Source organism: Cimex lectularius, unplaced genomic scaffold, assembly GCF_000648675.2.
Source record: "Cimex lectularius strain Harlan isolate CLEC.00 unplaced genomic scaffold, Clec_2.1 scaffold109, whole genome shotgun sequence".
Lineage (NCBI taxonomy): Eukaryota > Metazoa > Arthropoda > Insecta > Hemiptera > Cimicidae > Cimex > Cimex lectularius.
Genome location: NW_019392781.1, coordinates 846,633 through 860,638, shown reverse-complemented (window position 1 = coordinate 860,638; position 14,006 = coordinate 846,633). Strand labels below are relative to the sequence as shown.

General features: G+C 33.6%; 2 protein-coding genes across 3 annotated transcripts; one reads left to right on the top strand and one right to left on the bottom strand.

Annotated features, from left to right (window-relative positions):
* Window positions 1-1,540: 1,540 nt before the first annotated feature.
* LOC106665973 (protein arginine N-methyltransferase 6-like) lies at window positions 1,541-3,017 on the top strand. The gene has a single exon (XM_014392807.2). It carries the CDS (start codon window positions 1,638-1,640, stop codon window positions 2,583-2,585), a length of 948 nt encoding a protein of 315 aa, XP_014248293.1. The 5' UTR covers window positions 1,541-1,637; the 3' UTR covers window positions 2,586-3,017.
* Window positions 3,018-3,923: 906 nt separating this feature from the next.
* Window positions 3,924-14,006, bottom strand: LOC106665972 (selenium-binding protein 1-A). 2 transcript variants are annotated; one of them, XM_014392806.2, is made up of 10 exons: window positions 13,885-14,006; window positions 7,685-7,848; window positions 7,451-7,633; window positions 7,095-7,398; window positions 6,873-7,038; window positions 6,726-6,817; window positions 6,313-6,500; window positions 6,112-6,257; window positions 4,155-4,277; window positions 3,924-4,085 (listed from the first exon to the last, which is right to left on the bottom strand). In XM_014392806.2, the coding sequence occupies exons 1-10, from the start codon at window positions 13,892-13,894 to the stop codon at window positions 4,022-4,024; spliced, it is 1,440 nt and encodes a 479-aa protein (XP_014248292.1). In that variant the 5' UTR covers window positions 13,895-14,006; the 3' UTR covers window positions 3,924-4,021. The 2 variants fall into 2 exon arrangements, with proteins under 2 accessions (XP_014248292.1, XP_024083510.1); XM_024227742.1 differs by lacking the exon at window positions 13,885-14,006 and adding an exon at window positions 13,311-13,345.

Sequence of the window (14,006 nt, the reverse complement as noted above, 5' to 3'; positions counted from 1 at the left end):
TTAACCATTAGACCAATGAAAACCCAGTTACAAATAGATTTTTATTTTATACAATTAAAGTGTAGGTTTTGTTAATTATCCTAATTTCGAAGTTTTGTTAAAATAGTACAAAGTTATTTTATAAACATACGTTTCATGTATAAAATAAAATAATGCTGCAAATAGACAAAGGACACTTTAACATATTTGAAATTAGTGGAATTGGTATTGGTTCACTTTACTTTGGTCCTGGTCTTTTTTTGTCTTTTTACTAACATTCTTTTTCAGATTCTCTCTCTCTTTCTCGATTTCAGTTGTTTCTCTCTCACTCTTCTCTCTCTCTCTCTCTCTCTCTCTCTCTCTCTCTCTCTCTCTCTCTCTNGTTTTCAGTTGTTTCTCTCTCTTACAATCTCTCTCCCACTCACTCCCTCTCTCTCTCTCTCTCTCTCTATATATATATATATATATATATATATATATATATATTCTCTCTCTTCCTGGTTATTGCTGCACAAAGATGACTCGGTACATTTCCTGATGTATTTTCGTTTTGTGCTCGTAGGCAATAAAAGCCCACCCGACTCCTCAATGCATTTTGGATATATCACATACGTGTGTTACGCAATTCCCAGTGAATTTTGTACTCCCTGGGTGTGATCAATTTTTAGCCTTTTTGATGGGTTTTTATCTTTGGTACAAGAAAAACATGAAGGACTGTAGACTCTAGGAAAAAAGTTGTATTTAATTAATGTGGTAATCTATTTTTATATATTATGTTATTATTATTATTACATTTTTATGTGTGGTTAGCATTGATATATATCTGAAGGCCAATTCCAATTTTTTGTTTATTGTTTTAGCATTGGCAAATTACATGGGTCATCACCAGCACTCTCGTCCTTAGCTTTACATTTCTTTTCTTACCTTTTTTGCGTTTTAATCCTACCAATTTCTTTTTCTGTTTCTCCAGCTGAGTTATGATATTTTATGGTACAACGATAACCACACTCCTGTCTTTGTCATATTTCTAGCCTCTCTATACCTCAGGCCCTCGTCAATTGTGGATAAAATAAGACAAATGCAAATAAACAGAAACAAGATAAAAACATGATAGTATGGTTAGCATTCACTCTACCAAAGAGTACTCGATATTTCTCGGGTTAATTGGGGATAAACTTCTTCATTCACGCTAATAAATGACATTTACACATTCATTCACTTTACCCCAGAATACTCGTTATTCCTCGGGGTAGTTGGAAATAAAACCTCCCATTCACGCAAATAAATTACATAAACACAGCACAAATCATTAACACTACCTCCAGAATACTCGATATTCCTCCATTTACGCAAATAAATACATTTGTTCCAACCTTAAGTTCAGTTGTTTCTTTAATTAACTATTTATGTTTTGTAACGAATCTCTATATTAGCTCTAAATATATTTGTAACTACTATATAATTTTATTAGGCTTTACCTGTAAAACAAATAATTTTCGCAGGACGTTTGAGCAAAAATGACAGTTGGTGACACGTGGCGAGGCGATAAGGACTTCTTATCAATTGGGAGGTTTTACTGTGGTTTTTGTTTGGCACGTGGCTTTGTCAGTTTTGTTATCATTTATGTTTCATATAGTTTTCTCATTTTTGAATTTATAATGGATATGGATAAAGGTACAGACGGATATTTCGAGAGTTACGAGGACCTCGAGGTACACCGTATAATGCTTGAAGACAAGCGCCGCTGCGAAGCCTACAGCAAAGCCATACTCGACAACCCTCACGTCTTCAGGGATAAAACTGTGATGGATTTGGGAGCTGGGACGGGGATTTTGTCCCTCCTCTGCGCCAAAAGCGGTGCCGGGAAAGTCTATGCGGTCGAAGCTGCCAAAGGTATGATCCCAGTACTTAAAGCAACTATAGAAGAAAACGGCTTCACAGACGTGATCCGGGTAGTGGAGAGCGCCGTTGAGGATGTCGTACTAGACGAAAAAGTAGACGTGATCGTCTCAGAATGGATGGGGTTTACACTCTTGCACGAAGGCATGCTTTCAAGTGTGGTCAACGCCAAGCACCGTCTTCTCAAACCGGACGGCATACTCATACCCGATACCTGTGAGCTGTTTGTATCACTGACCAGAGCGCCAAGCCTGTTAGGCACTTACGAAGATGTCTTAGGCGTTGATATGTCGCATTTTGGCCGCGAATGGAGATCACTGTTCGATGGGAAGCCGATGATCGACACTCTAGACATGACAAAAGACAGCATCGTATCGGAGCCGATGTCTATTTTGAAATTCGACATCGCTAAGTTGAATGAAGAGGATCTCTTGCATTTGAAGAAAAGAATCAGGCTTGTCGTGAACAAAGAGCAGACTCAGTGCGATGCCCTTTGTCTATGGTTCGAAGTCACCCTCATGGGCGAAGTGCTCTCAACTTCTCCTTTCCTCCCGGCGACCCATTGGAAGCAGACTTTAATCACCTTTCCCGACCAACTCAATGTTGTCAAAGGCAACACCGTTGAATTTGACATGAGCATGACCCAAGAAAAAAAAAGAAGGTATATCATCACAGTCGAGAACATCGAATGGAAAGAATCTGTTTAATTACTAATTAAACAAACATTCATATAAAAATAAGCTTTTTAAACAATCATCAACTGTTTAAAAAAAACAATTGTATATATTATGTATATTAATTGTACATTTTTAAAAATAATTTCTTATAAACTATAAAGAAATCCAAGATAAAACTGTAGCATAAACATATATTTAAAAAAAGCTTGTCTTGTATTTAAATCTACTTGAATCCTCCATAATGTAAAAAACTCAGTTTTTGTCATGGCTTCTGTGGTAGATGAGCCTGAGTTTGTTATATATGATCAAAATTAAAGTTAAACATAAAGAAAGATAAAACAAAGCAAATCGATTGGACACAAGGAAGAGAACAAAATAGAAGAAAACAAAATAAAAACTCAAGCGAGCAAATAGATAAATAAGAAACATAAAGAAAATCAAATAAAAAGACAATCTGATAAATAAAAAAGCACAGATATTAAAGCAAAAAAAGAATTACAGAAAGATAAACAGAAAAATAGACAGGAAGGCGAAATAAGAAATAAATGGGCATACAAGTGACAAATTCATAAATAAAAACTTTTAAGAAACAAATAAAAAATCATGTAGATATCAACTCAGGGGAGAGGGGTAAGCAAATGGTGATAAAGCAATATTGATAGAAAGGCAAAATATGAATGGAAGAGACACAAGCCAATGAATACATAAATGAAAAAAACCTTAGATAAATAAATCTGCTAAATAAAAAGGCACACTAAGATATTAAAGCAGAGAAAAAATATTCAATACTCCATCACCCTAATTGAATGAACGTTATGTAAATAAGAAAGGAATGTATTTAAGGGTAAGTGAGCGTGTGATGGATGGATTTGATCGGATGTATAATACCGAGATCTGACCCCAAGATGGATGATTCTTGAGCCATGTAGGTAATTTATCGTAAATTATAAAAGCTGAAATTGCTGGTGGACTACGAGAAGTGATAATCTCAACTCTGTAAATGTGAGCATACTGTTGATTTGAACTTATATAAATCAGTAATAGACTCAATGCTAATAAAAGAAACTAACAGTACGTATGATTTTTTAAAAAATGGAAACAAATGAACAGAAAAACAATCAGTCTTCGAGGTAAAAAGTCAGACGTATATAAAAGATTGACCAGAACAGCAAGAACAGATAAATAAGAAACTGATAAAACAAACATACATAAGGTAGTTAAGAATTACTGTAAATTAAGATACTAAGATAATAAAAAGAAATAAACCAATGTAGTGATAGTCAAAAAATAAAACATTTGGGTAGATCAACAGGGTGACAATTATTATTATTATTAAACAATATTATTATTATCAAGCTGAAAAAAATGTTTAATTTTATTGAATATGATATATTTTTGCCAATAAAAAATTGATTATCTTAATTAATTGCAATTTACAGTATTCGGGGTGGTTGATGTACAGTTTCTTATTCTTTTAACCCTAAATCTTCCGCAAGCCAAATATCGGACGTACAGTCTCCGCCGGGGTATCTGGAAAAGATAATCAAAATAAAATTCTGCATTTAAGAAAACATTGGCTGACACTGGCGTCCGACATGCCTGCATTCATGCGCAAGAACGGGGCCGTCGGGCTCTTTCCCGAAGTCGACCAAAAATCCCTCGTCCAACGTCAATCCGCCTCGGTCCGTGTCAACGTTCATTAAGAGTAAACAAGAGCCGTTCCTGACAAGAGCAAAATAGTGTTAAATATGATTATACATTCAGCGATCAATAGTAACATACTCTCTCTCTCTCTCTCTCTCTCTCTCTCTCTCTCTCTCTCTCTCTCTCTCCCCTCCCCTCCCCCTCCCTCTCACTCTCTATTGATTGATCTATTTATCTGTCTGTCTATCTATATATCTATCTATCCATCTGTCTATCTACCTATATATCTATAATAATAATAATATACTTTACTATTTGTATAGTACGTAACAATTAAATGAGAAAAAGAAAGTGTTATACAGCATGGAAAAAGAAAATCTCTCTGCCGGAGGTCGGTGGATAATGTAAAGAAGCAATAGTGCCTTTTTTTTAACAATTAAAGGAAAAAGTAAGAACTACTAACAAGGAAAACAAAATTTAAAGAAAACAATGAAGATAAAAGATAAGCAATTGAATCCACTACTAATTCAAGCCAGTAGTGCCTGGCGTGTCGAGCATATTTAATTAAATTCCTAAACTTATACTAAATAGAACATTAAGCTGGTCTTTTGCCATTTCAGAATAATTCAAGTGTAAACAGCGGATCTCTGACAAAATGGTGGATTCGGCCAAAAAATGAACATCTTCCCTAACACCTGACTTGCGTAGAGGACACCGTTCATTTTCCAGAGTCCAAAAGGGGCCATCATTCAGATATAAAAGATCACCACTGATCTTGAAAAGCCAGCAAAGTTCACCCAAAGACAAACCTTGAATTGTCTGTAATTAAGCTAAACATACCCGAGCTGCTATCTAACTGTCTGTAAAATAAGAAACGTGAAGTAGACGAGACTCTTTCCTGGAGTTCAGAAACAAATTTTAATAAATAGTGGGCCAATTGGTTATATTATGTGGCGAGAAGAGTTCACATGACAGCTTAGAGAAGTCATTCCACATTGTAAACCAGAGTACACTACAATTAATGATTTCAAGGGCAACTATTTTTGGCAAGTGATAATCTGGGAGTTTAATTATTTTTTATATGAAATTGAAATGGAGCTGCAATGTAAATGAGTACATCTGGCCTAGTTCGGTCTCTAAATATAACATGTAATTATGATGCCTAAACCTTTTATAGCCCCTATGTGAGCAGCATAACAGAGGATCAAGTGGCATATTGAATAAATTGTTTTAATCTGTGAAATAAAATCATGCCAAATGCTGAAATCAGAGCCAGTTTTGTTGTGGATACTTTTCTATAATTTGATGAAGCAGTGACAAACACAAAGACAAAACACCCAGATACTTATGCTCGTGAACAATTTCGGTGTAGTTTTTGTTAAAGATCCACCGGTCCCTAACAGCATGCCTGCCTCCCTTCTTGAACACAATTATTTTAGAATTTGCCATATTAACCAAATTCATGCTCAAAAAATTAAACATTTCTTTAAAGGCTGACGGCGTTATCCGAGATGAGAAAATGTCATCAGCATCAAAATCTTGATTGCTGTTCCACCGATTTTCCAACATATCAGGCAAATTGTCTAGAAAGAGTGCAAATAGGACTGGGCTAAGTACACAGCCTTGTTTTACCCAGAAGTTAAACCAATCTGTTATGCCTTCTCTACCATAAACTGCCGACTGAATTTGTGCAGAATGCCTGTATAACTTTTATAAATTTAGATGAAATACCCAAATTGTATAATTTTAGGATTAAACTTTTTCTATTTACTCTGTCAAAAGCAGCACAGACCTAACCTATCTGTCTATCTATATTGGCCTCTGTCTCTAGCTGTCTCTCTCTACCACTCTCAATGCATCTTTCTCTGTTTTTAATTATTGAAATCACATGCACGAATTACTGTTTACACACTTTGCCATATCAGGGTAAAATTGCCTGTCCCAGACCGAGTACAAAGAAGTAGTGGCGTAGAGCCTTTTCCCGTCGAGACTGAGTTGGAGCATCTGCGCTCCTCCATAGACCTTCGTCCCTTTCACTATCCTTTCCGGAGGTTGTTCCTGAAAGAGAAATCCATCAACGATCTGTCCACGATTCGCCTTGGCCTTTGCATACAGTCAGCTCTTCGTCTTCGACGACTTCAACCGGTCCCGTTTTTGTTATGGATCCGCCCAAAAATATCTGACCGACGAGTTTCGGTCGGGACCGATCTGTAATGTCATACTGTCTGACGTCCCCGTGCAACCAATTGCTCATGTAAAGAAATTTATCGTCAAGAGATAAAAGCAAATCTGTTATCATTCCTAAAAATTTACGTCTATTTAGTGATTAACGTTTAATTTTTATGTTTAAATATTACTGGGTTAATTTAAATTATGAAATGTTAATTAATGAGAAGAGTGAGCAAATTAAAGATGGGAGTAGAAAGCTTATTTTCAAAGGTTGGCAAAATTAATTTTATTTTGTTTGACCTCTTCTAGATCTTTATACTCCCGTCTATATGAAATATGTATATTTGCTTTGTTTACCTGGCATTTCTGGCATGGCCCATCCCTTGACTTTCTTATTCGGTATGTCTATGACTTTTTCAGCTTTCCAGGTGCCGTTAGTTTGGAAAAATCTAAAATAACAGATGATAGGAACATGAAGTGGACGAACAGAGTCGAAACGATTACCTGAAAACATTGGAACTGAAGGCGCAGCAGACATAGCCTTGAGCTTCCTTGGGGTTGTGCAAGAATCGAATTTCGAGTGGCGTTATGCCCTCGTCTCCCAAATCTATCGTCTGAAGGAACTTCTGCTCCGACCAAGAGAACACGTTCAAACACCTTCCAGTTAAACCTTAAAATACCGACATTGATCAATTTTTATAACCAGAGGGTGGAGAAAAAACTCACTCTTGTCGTTTATATCATCGTTTGAGAATCCTTTTCCTGTCGATTTTGGAGCTGCCCATTCGCTTGAGATCATAACGTCGAAATAAGGCTGGTACCAGAAATCGTAGCCGAATTTAGCGAATTTGTCCCCTTTCGTCCAAAGCCCTTTGATCATCCACGTATCCGAATCAAGAAGTAGAAATTCTCCTTTTGGCTCGCCTTTTGGATCTCCCATCGTCGATATCATCACTTCACCCGATGCCAAGCAGTGGCTCGTATGAGGAGTCCCAACATTGTGTTTGTGCACTTCTTCCGGCTCAATTACCTAAAAACAAATCAATAAACCAAAACGAAATAAAAATATAATTTTTTTTTACTTTGTGAATTTGTGGTTGCTTTGGGTTAGAGGTGTCCAAAACGTAAATCCGATCGCTGTTTAGGCAAGGCAGGATAAGCTTATTCCGTTTTTTTGATGGATCGCCATGACAGCTGCTGCAAGAGTTCCAGCCGAAGTGATGAAGCTCGTCTCCAGCGTGTTTACACATCGTTCTATATATGACCTGCAGTTTTATATATTAAAACAAATTGTTGGGTTTTTTAGTATAAACAACCTTGCAGAAATTATCGCTCGAAGGGTCGACATCGACGGTCGCAAGGTAATCGGGTTTGTTTGTCAATTTGCCGTTCGGCTGGACACAAATTACGTACAGGAGTTTCTCCCTCGGCCCCTTCATCGCCGATAACGGATTCGGATATCCAGGCCCGCATTTGCAATCTTAAACAGACATTTCTTAAGATAATCTTTAACATCTTAACTAAATATTGGAAAAATTCGAAATAAACAAGAAAAAGTAAACAAAAAGACACGGTGAAGATATTAAGAGAAAATGCGGCATGAAGTAAATAAAAAGAAAGATACTAAGAGAAAAAAATGCAAACATACAAAAAGATAAACCAAGCAAATTAGTACATGTAGAGATACACACGTGAATAAATAGATCAGTAAGATACTAAAGGAAGTTAAATTAATAAATAAATATAAATAATGGACAGAACAGGAAACAAATGGACACAAAAGAAAAACTAGATAAGAACCTAAAAAGAAAACAAACACTCCAAAAGACTATCTGATAAATAAGCAATGTAAGATATTAAAGCAAACAAAAAAGTAAATTTACAAAAAAATAAACTGAGGAAAATTGAGAGAAAGGCAAAAGAGAAACCAGGCGGACACAGAAAGAAATACAGACAAGAACTTAAAAGAAAGCAAATAAACACTCTAAAAGATACTGATAAATAAAAAGTTACAGTAAGAAGAGAAAAAGTTAATTTATAAAATGATAAACAGGAAAAAAATGACAGAAAGGCAAAATCAGAAGCAGTTGGAAACACAGGAAAAAAAAGATAAATAAGTTTCTAAACAAAACCAAAAAAACACACCGAAAAACAATATGATAAATAAAAAGCCACTCTAAGAAAATTAAAGCAGAGAAAAAAGAAGTAAAAGTGCAGAAAAATAAACTGAACAAAATTGACAATTAGCAAAATATGAAATGAAGAGGCGTACAAGCAAATAAATAGATAAACTAATAGAGAGCAAAAAAAAGTTGATTATTAAAGACACACTGACATATAAACTGTTGTAGAGTAAACAAATATAAATAATAAAAATTGGCATGAAGACAAAATATTTATTTTAAAGGTACAAATAGGGCTTTAAGTCCCCTTATACAAACTTACATTAGAAACTAATTAAGTTTTATAAACATAATACAGCAATAATAATAACTATTAGGGCTTCCTTCCAGGCGAAATGAAAACAGGGTGAGGCGAAAGAGAAGTTCAAAATGTGGGTTATGTATTTTTAAAAAATTAGGAAACAAATGGACACACAAGAAAAACTAGATAACACAAGTAACATGAAGGGAAAAATTATGAGTTTAATAGACATAAGATCAGAACCTGTATCATTAGATTTAATTGTATGGATGGCTTCTAAAACATTTTCATGAGTAATATTTGGAAAATTAAAGGACAATTTTCGGCGATCTAGATGGTAGAAATGGAGTTTTATATCCAGGAAGAGGGAAGAGGACGTGGAAGGAAAAAACGAGTTTAATTAATTAACATCAGGGCATGAATGAGAACTGTCAACTTTGTTTTTAAGACCAAGTTTTCTAATGTTCCAATGTGACAGGTAAATTATGATCGATTAGTTTATGAAAAGTCATTTTCTGTGTTTTGCAAACTAAATTTCTCACTTTATTTCTTAAAATTTTAAACCTAGGAGGTTCAATGGATCCTTGGTGAATTTCCATTTGTTGTAGGCTGAATCGCAAGATTTAAAAGCGAGTTTAATCGTATGAAAAAAATCAAGGCAGGGCAGGGTGAGAAATTTTAATCTTCATTGAATTCATTCATCGTCACTAAGTTGAAGACAAAGCAAATTAAATTTTCAGATGATTAACCATTAACATGGAGCATTGAAAATGGGATCTCAATTTAATTTGGAACTAAAGGAAACTATGAAATGAAAAGACACATAAATGAACAAATAGATAAATGAGAAACTGAAATATCGAAAAAAAAAATAAACAGAAAGCCAATATAATAAATGAAGAGGCACTAAGATAATAAAGCAGAGAAAAAGTAAGTGCACAGAAAGAAACATTAGCAAAATAGACAGGAAGGTAAAATATGAAATGAAGAGGAATACAAATGAATAAATAAAAACCTAAAAGACCAAAATAACACAGGAAGAAAATCAGATAATTAAAAAACACATAGATATTAACTCAGGAGGAGGAGACGGCATACCAAGAGATTAAAAAAAAAGAAAATTGACAGGAAACCAAGAAGAGACACAGTAGCAAACATAGATAAATGAGAAACTAAAAGATCATAAAGTGAACACTCAAATAGTCAAATAGATAAATAAAGAGGCACACTAAGATGATAAAGCAGAGAAGAAAGTAAATGCACAGAAAGATAACATTTCAAAACAGACTGGAAGGCGAAATAGAAAATAATTGGACACACTAGTGAACAAATTAATAAATAAAATCTAAAAGATAAAAAAAAAACTAAATAAATATTATATGATGATAAATATAATGAGAGTGATAAATATGAAGACACGTAGATATTAACTCAGGCGAGGAGGAGTAAACAAACAGAAATGACCGAAGCAAAATTGACAGGAAGGAAAAATATGACATGAAGAGACACTAGCAGCAAAATATATAAATGAGAAACTGAAAGATTTAAAAATAAATATATAGAAAGACAATCTTTGTTTACACTAAGATGAACTGAAAAAAATGACAAGAAGGCAAAATAGGAAACAGTCATACGTACAAGAGAAAAATAGATAAATATGAAACTAAAGAAAACAAATAATCACACAGAAAGGCAATCATAAATAAAGAGGCTTGCTAAGGTAAAGCAAAGAAAAGAGTAAAAAGAGTAACAGAAAGATAAGCGTAATTAACAGAATGGCAAAATATGAAATGAAGAAACAGAACGTGAACAAATAGTTAAATGAGAAATGAAAGGACCCAAAAAAATAAAATAATACAGATATGTAGATATATAGTAGATAAATAAATAACACTATGGAATGATGGAATGGATGTTATGGAGACAGACAAACAGAGAAATAGCAGACTGCAAATATGGAAAAACAGACCGATCAAAACAGTGAAGATAGGCAAACTATAACGATATGAAAAGAAATTTATAAATGGATTGAAATAAGATTAGTTAATAAAGTTATTACATGTTCCTCAAACCATATCAAAAATTGTTATTATACGTTTTTATTATCTCAGATCCAGTCAGGCATCTACAGTTTTGAGTCTACGGATTATTAGAATGACACATCTGAATTATTCAATTTTTTAAATAGTTTTCTTGCCTGATTTAAACAAAAATATCAATTATTTCTTAGTTAACTTAATAAATTCCTAATAATCATTGGTTTACAATCTCGAATTTTTATGCGTTATTTTTTCTTTATCTTAATTTGAACATTTAAAGTTCATTATATGTTACACTTCTGAGTCACATCAGAAAGAACTTCTTTTTTTTTATTGTAAAATAAATACAAGAACAAGACATTAAAGTTAATTATTGCTTGCCGTGTCATTACACTTGAGAATATTTTAAGGTCTTACGTTTTATTACCAAAGTTTTGTATTTCACATTCACTCATCCAGAAAATTGTGTCCTTGTTTTTTGCACAGTCATGTGAAACCAATTAAAGCGTGTCATCCTATTACCGTTCTTGTTGAAAACTTTCTTAGCATATTTTTTTTCAGAAGTTCTTCTACTGTAAAGCCCATCAAAGACTAATTAAAATGGTTATGATGGGGTAAATATATCAGTTTACACAGAAAGACAAACTGATAAAAAAAAGGTAAAGCACACTAAGATAAAATTGTTTATTGTTTTATTCAAAGGCAATGTCCTGCTGGGTTGATTGGAATGAGAATTAAGCTCATACACACCATAAATTTTGAGATAAATGCGAAAAACTAAACAAAAAAGACTTCCTGTTCCAATTGACTCAGCAGGTCATTTTACATCGAATAAGACAATAATTTTTTTTTCATTTATCTTGAAAACTACAGGGTTTACTAATTTAATTTTTGTTCCAATCGACTCAGCAGGTACATTAAATAAGATAATTTAAAAAATTCTGCTTTTTACATTTACCTTGAAAAATACGGGGTACGTAAGGTAACTTTTATTAAGACCTCAAACAAAACCTAGATTCTCCAATTTTGCTCAGACCAATTTTTTACAAAACTTAACCGAGCTGATCTGTGCCTTGTCAGAAGTTCTGTACCAGTAGCAGGCCTTCTTGCACTTAACCCAGCTTCTGAAAGTCTTCAGCTTGCAGTGCGTTAACTGATATTAACATTTCTAACTTGCTGAAGTCTGCTTGATCTCTACAGAAGAATATTGGTTATGGAGTAAATTCAAAACAATAAAACAATCATGTTTCCGAGATGTGACACGATGGTGACCTGATCCACGTCTCCTTGATCTTCTAGTATCTCTAGTATCTTCATAGTGATGGAAGACAGTTTGGACAGTTGTCCTGGGAAATGTTAAGCACCCTGGCCACAAATGCTCGAATTCTTCCATCTTCCAACACTACTATTCTAGCCAAATCTGTATCGCTTGAAACCATCACTCAAACAATTTGAAACTTAAAATGGTAAAAACTAACTTAAATGGTACATAAACTTAAATGGTACAACTTTAAAAAAAAAAAAATGAAACCAACGGAATGTTATGAATAAGCTTTACAGAAAAGCCAACAAAGAAGAGATTGTCTATTCAATGATTTATTTACAAAATCGAATTGTAACCACAAGTGGGAGATTTTATATGTGGTTTATTTATTTCTAATCCTTTAAAATAGACCAGATATGGTAAGAATCAATGGAGGATTGTCTAAGAGAAAATTAAAAATAGTTGTAAAATGACCTTAGTCATTTAATAAAAAGAATAATTAATATAGTCAATTATGACCGCTAAGCAAATATGGATTAATTTAATTATTATTGGCCGTACAAGCCTATGGAAAATGTTTAAATTATGGAATAAAAATTCGAAATTCTAACTGTAGTATAGGAATAAATTTTATAATTTAAAAAAATTTTTGCATAGATTTGGCCTTCCAAATTTAGCATTTTAAAAGACAAAAAGAATAATTAATAAGGTCAATTATGACCGCTAAGCAAATATGGATTAATTTAATTATTATCAGCCATACAACCTATGGGAAATTTTTTAAATTGATTGATTTTTAAATATTTATTTCTAATCCTTTAAAACGGACCAAATATGGTAAGAATCAATTGAAGGATTGTCTAAGAGAAAATTAAAAATAGTCAGCCTGTAAAAAAATTTACCTTAGCCATTAAAAAAATTAATTTATAATAATAATTAAAATAAATATAATTAATTAATTAGCCTTAAATAATAATATTAATAATGATGATAAAGAAAAAAAGTGTTATTGTGTTTTTTGTTTTAATATTGTTGTTAAGTAGCATTAGTGTATTTATAGTATTTTAATGGAAGAAAAAAAAGAAGAATTATTATTCCAATTAATTATTAATTATATTTCAGCCAAAAACCTTAGAAAAAAGAATAATTAATCGGAATAATTTATATGAGGGGCGTCGGTGGGCGCAACGGTTTAGGCATTGACATGGCACTCACCACTGTAAGGTAAAGGTCCCGGGTTCGAATCCAGCGGCCCTGCATTCATACCCGACATGCTTACAAATGGGCTTTTTTTTCAAAAACACCGGCACCCTGAGGCACCTGTTACAAACCCTCGTTAAATAAATAATATGGTCAATTATGACAACGAAGCAAATGCGGATTAATTTAATTATTTATGGAACCAAAATTCGAAATTCTAATTAAAGAATAGGAATAAAGCTTATAATTTTAATTTTTTTTTTGGCATTTGGCCTTCCAAATTAAGAATTTTAAAAGGAAATATTAAAGCTTTGGATGGCAATAGATTAGATTATGAGTGTAAATTTGGATTCAGGGCGTATAGCACTCAGAAGGGATTTGTTAGGGCGCGAAATGACGTTAGCCGTTAAAAATCCCTTAAAAAGTAATAAAAATAATTAAGGGTGACCGCTTTTTTTTGCCTCTCAGTTTAGTTGTTTGGGTTTCCGCAAGTCAAAATATATATAACGCATAGGGTCCTCAGAGGGGATGAGGGATGTTTAGGGGATATTAAGGAAGGGGTGAACCGGAAGTGGTTGAAAACACGAACCTCCTGACATGTCGACTCGATCGAATGAATTTCCGGCTGCAACTGTTGCTGGTTGCTGATTGTAAAAATGCTGAGTGGTGTCGGCTACAATAAAACGACTATTTTCCTATGGTGGGGCATTG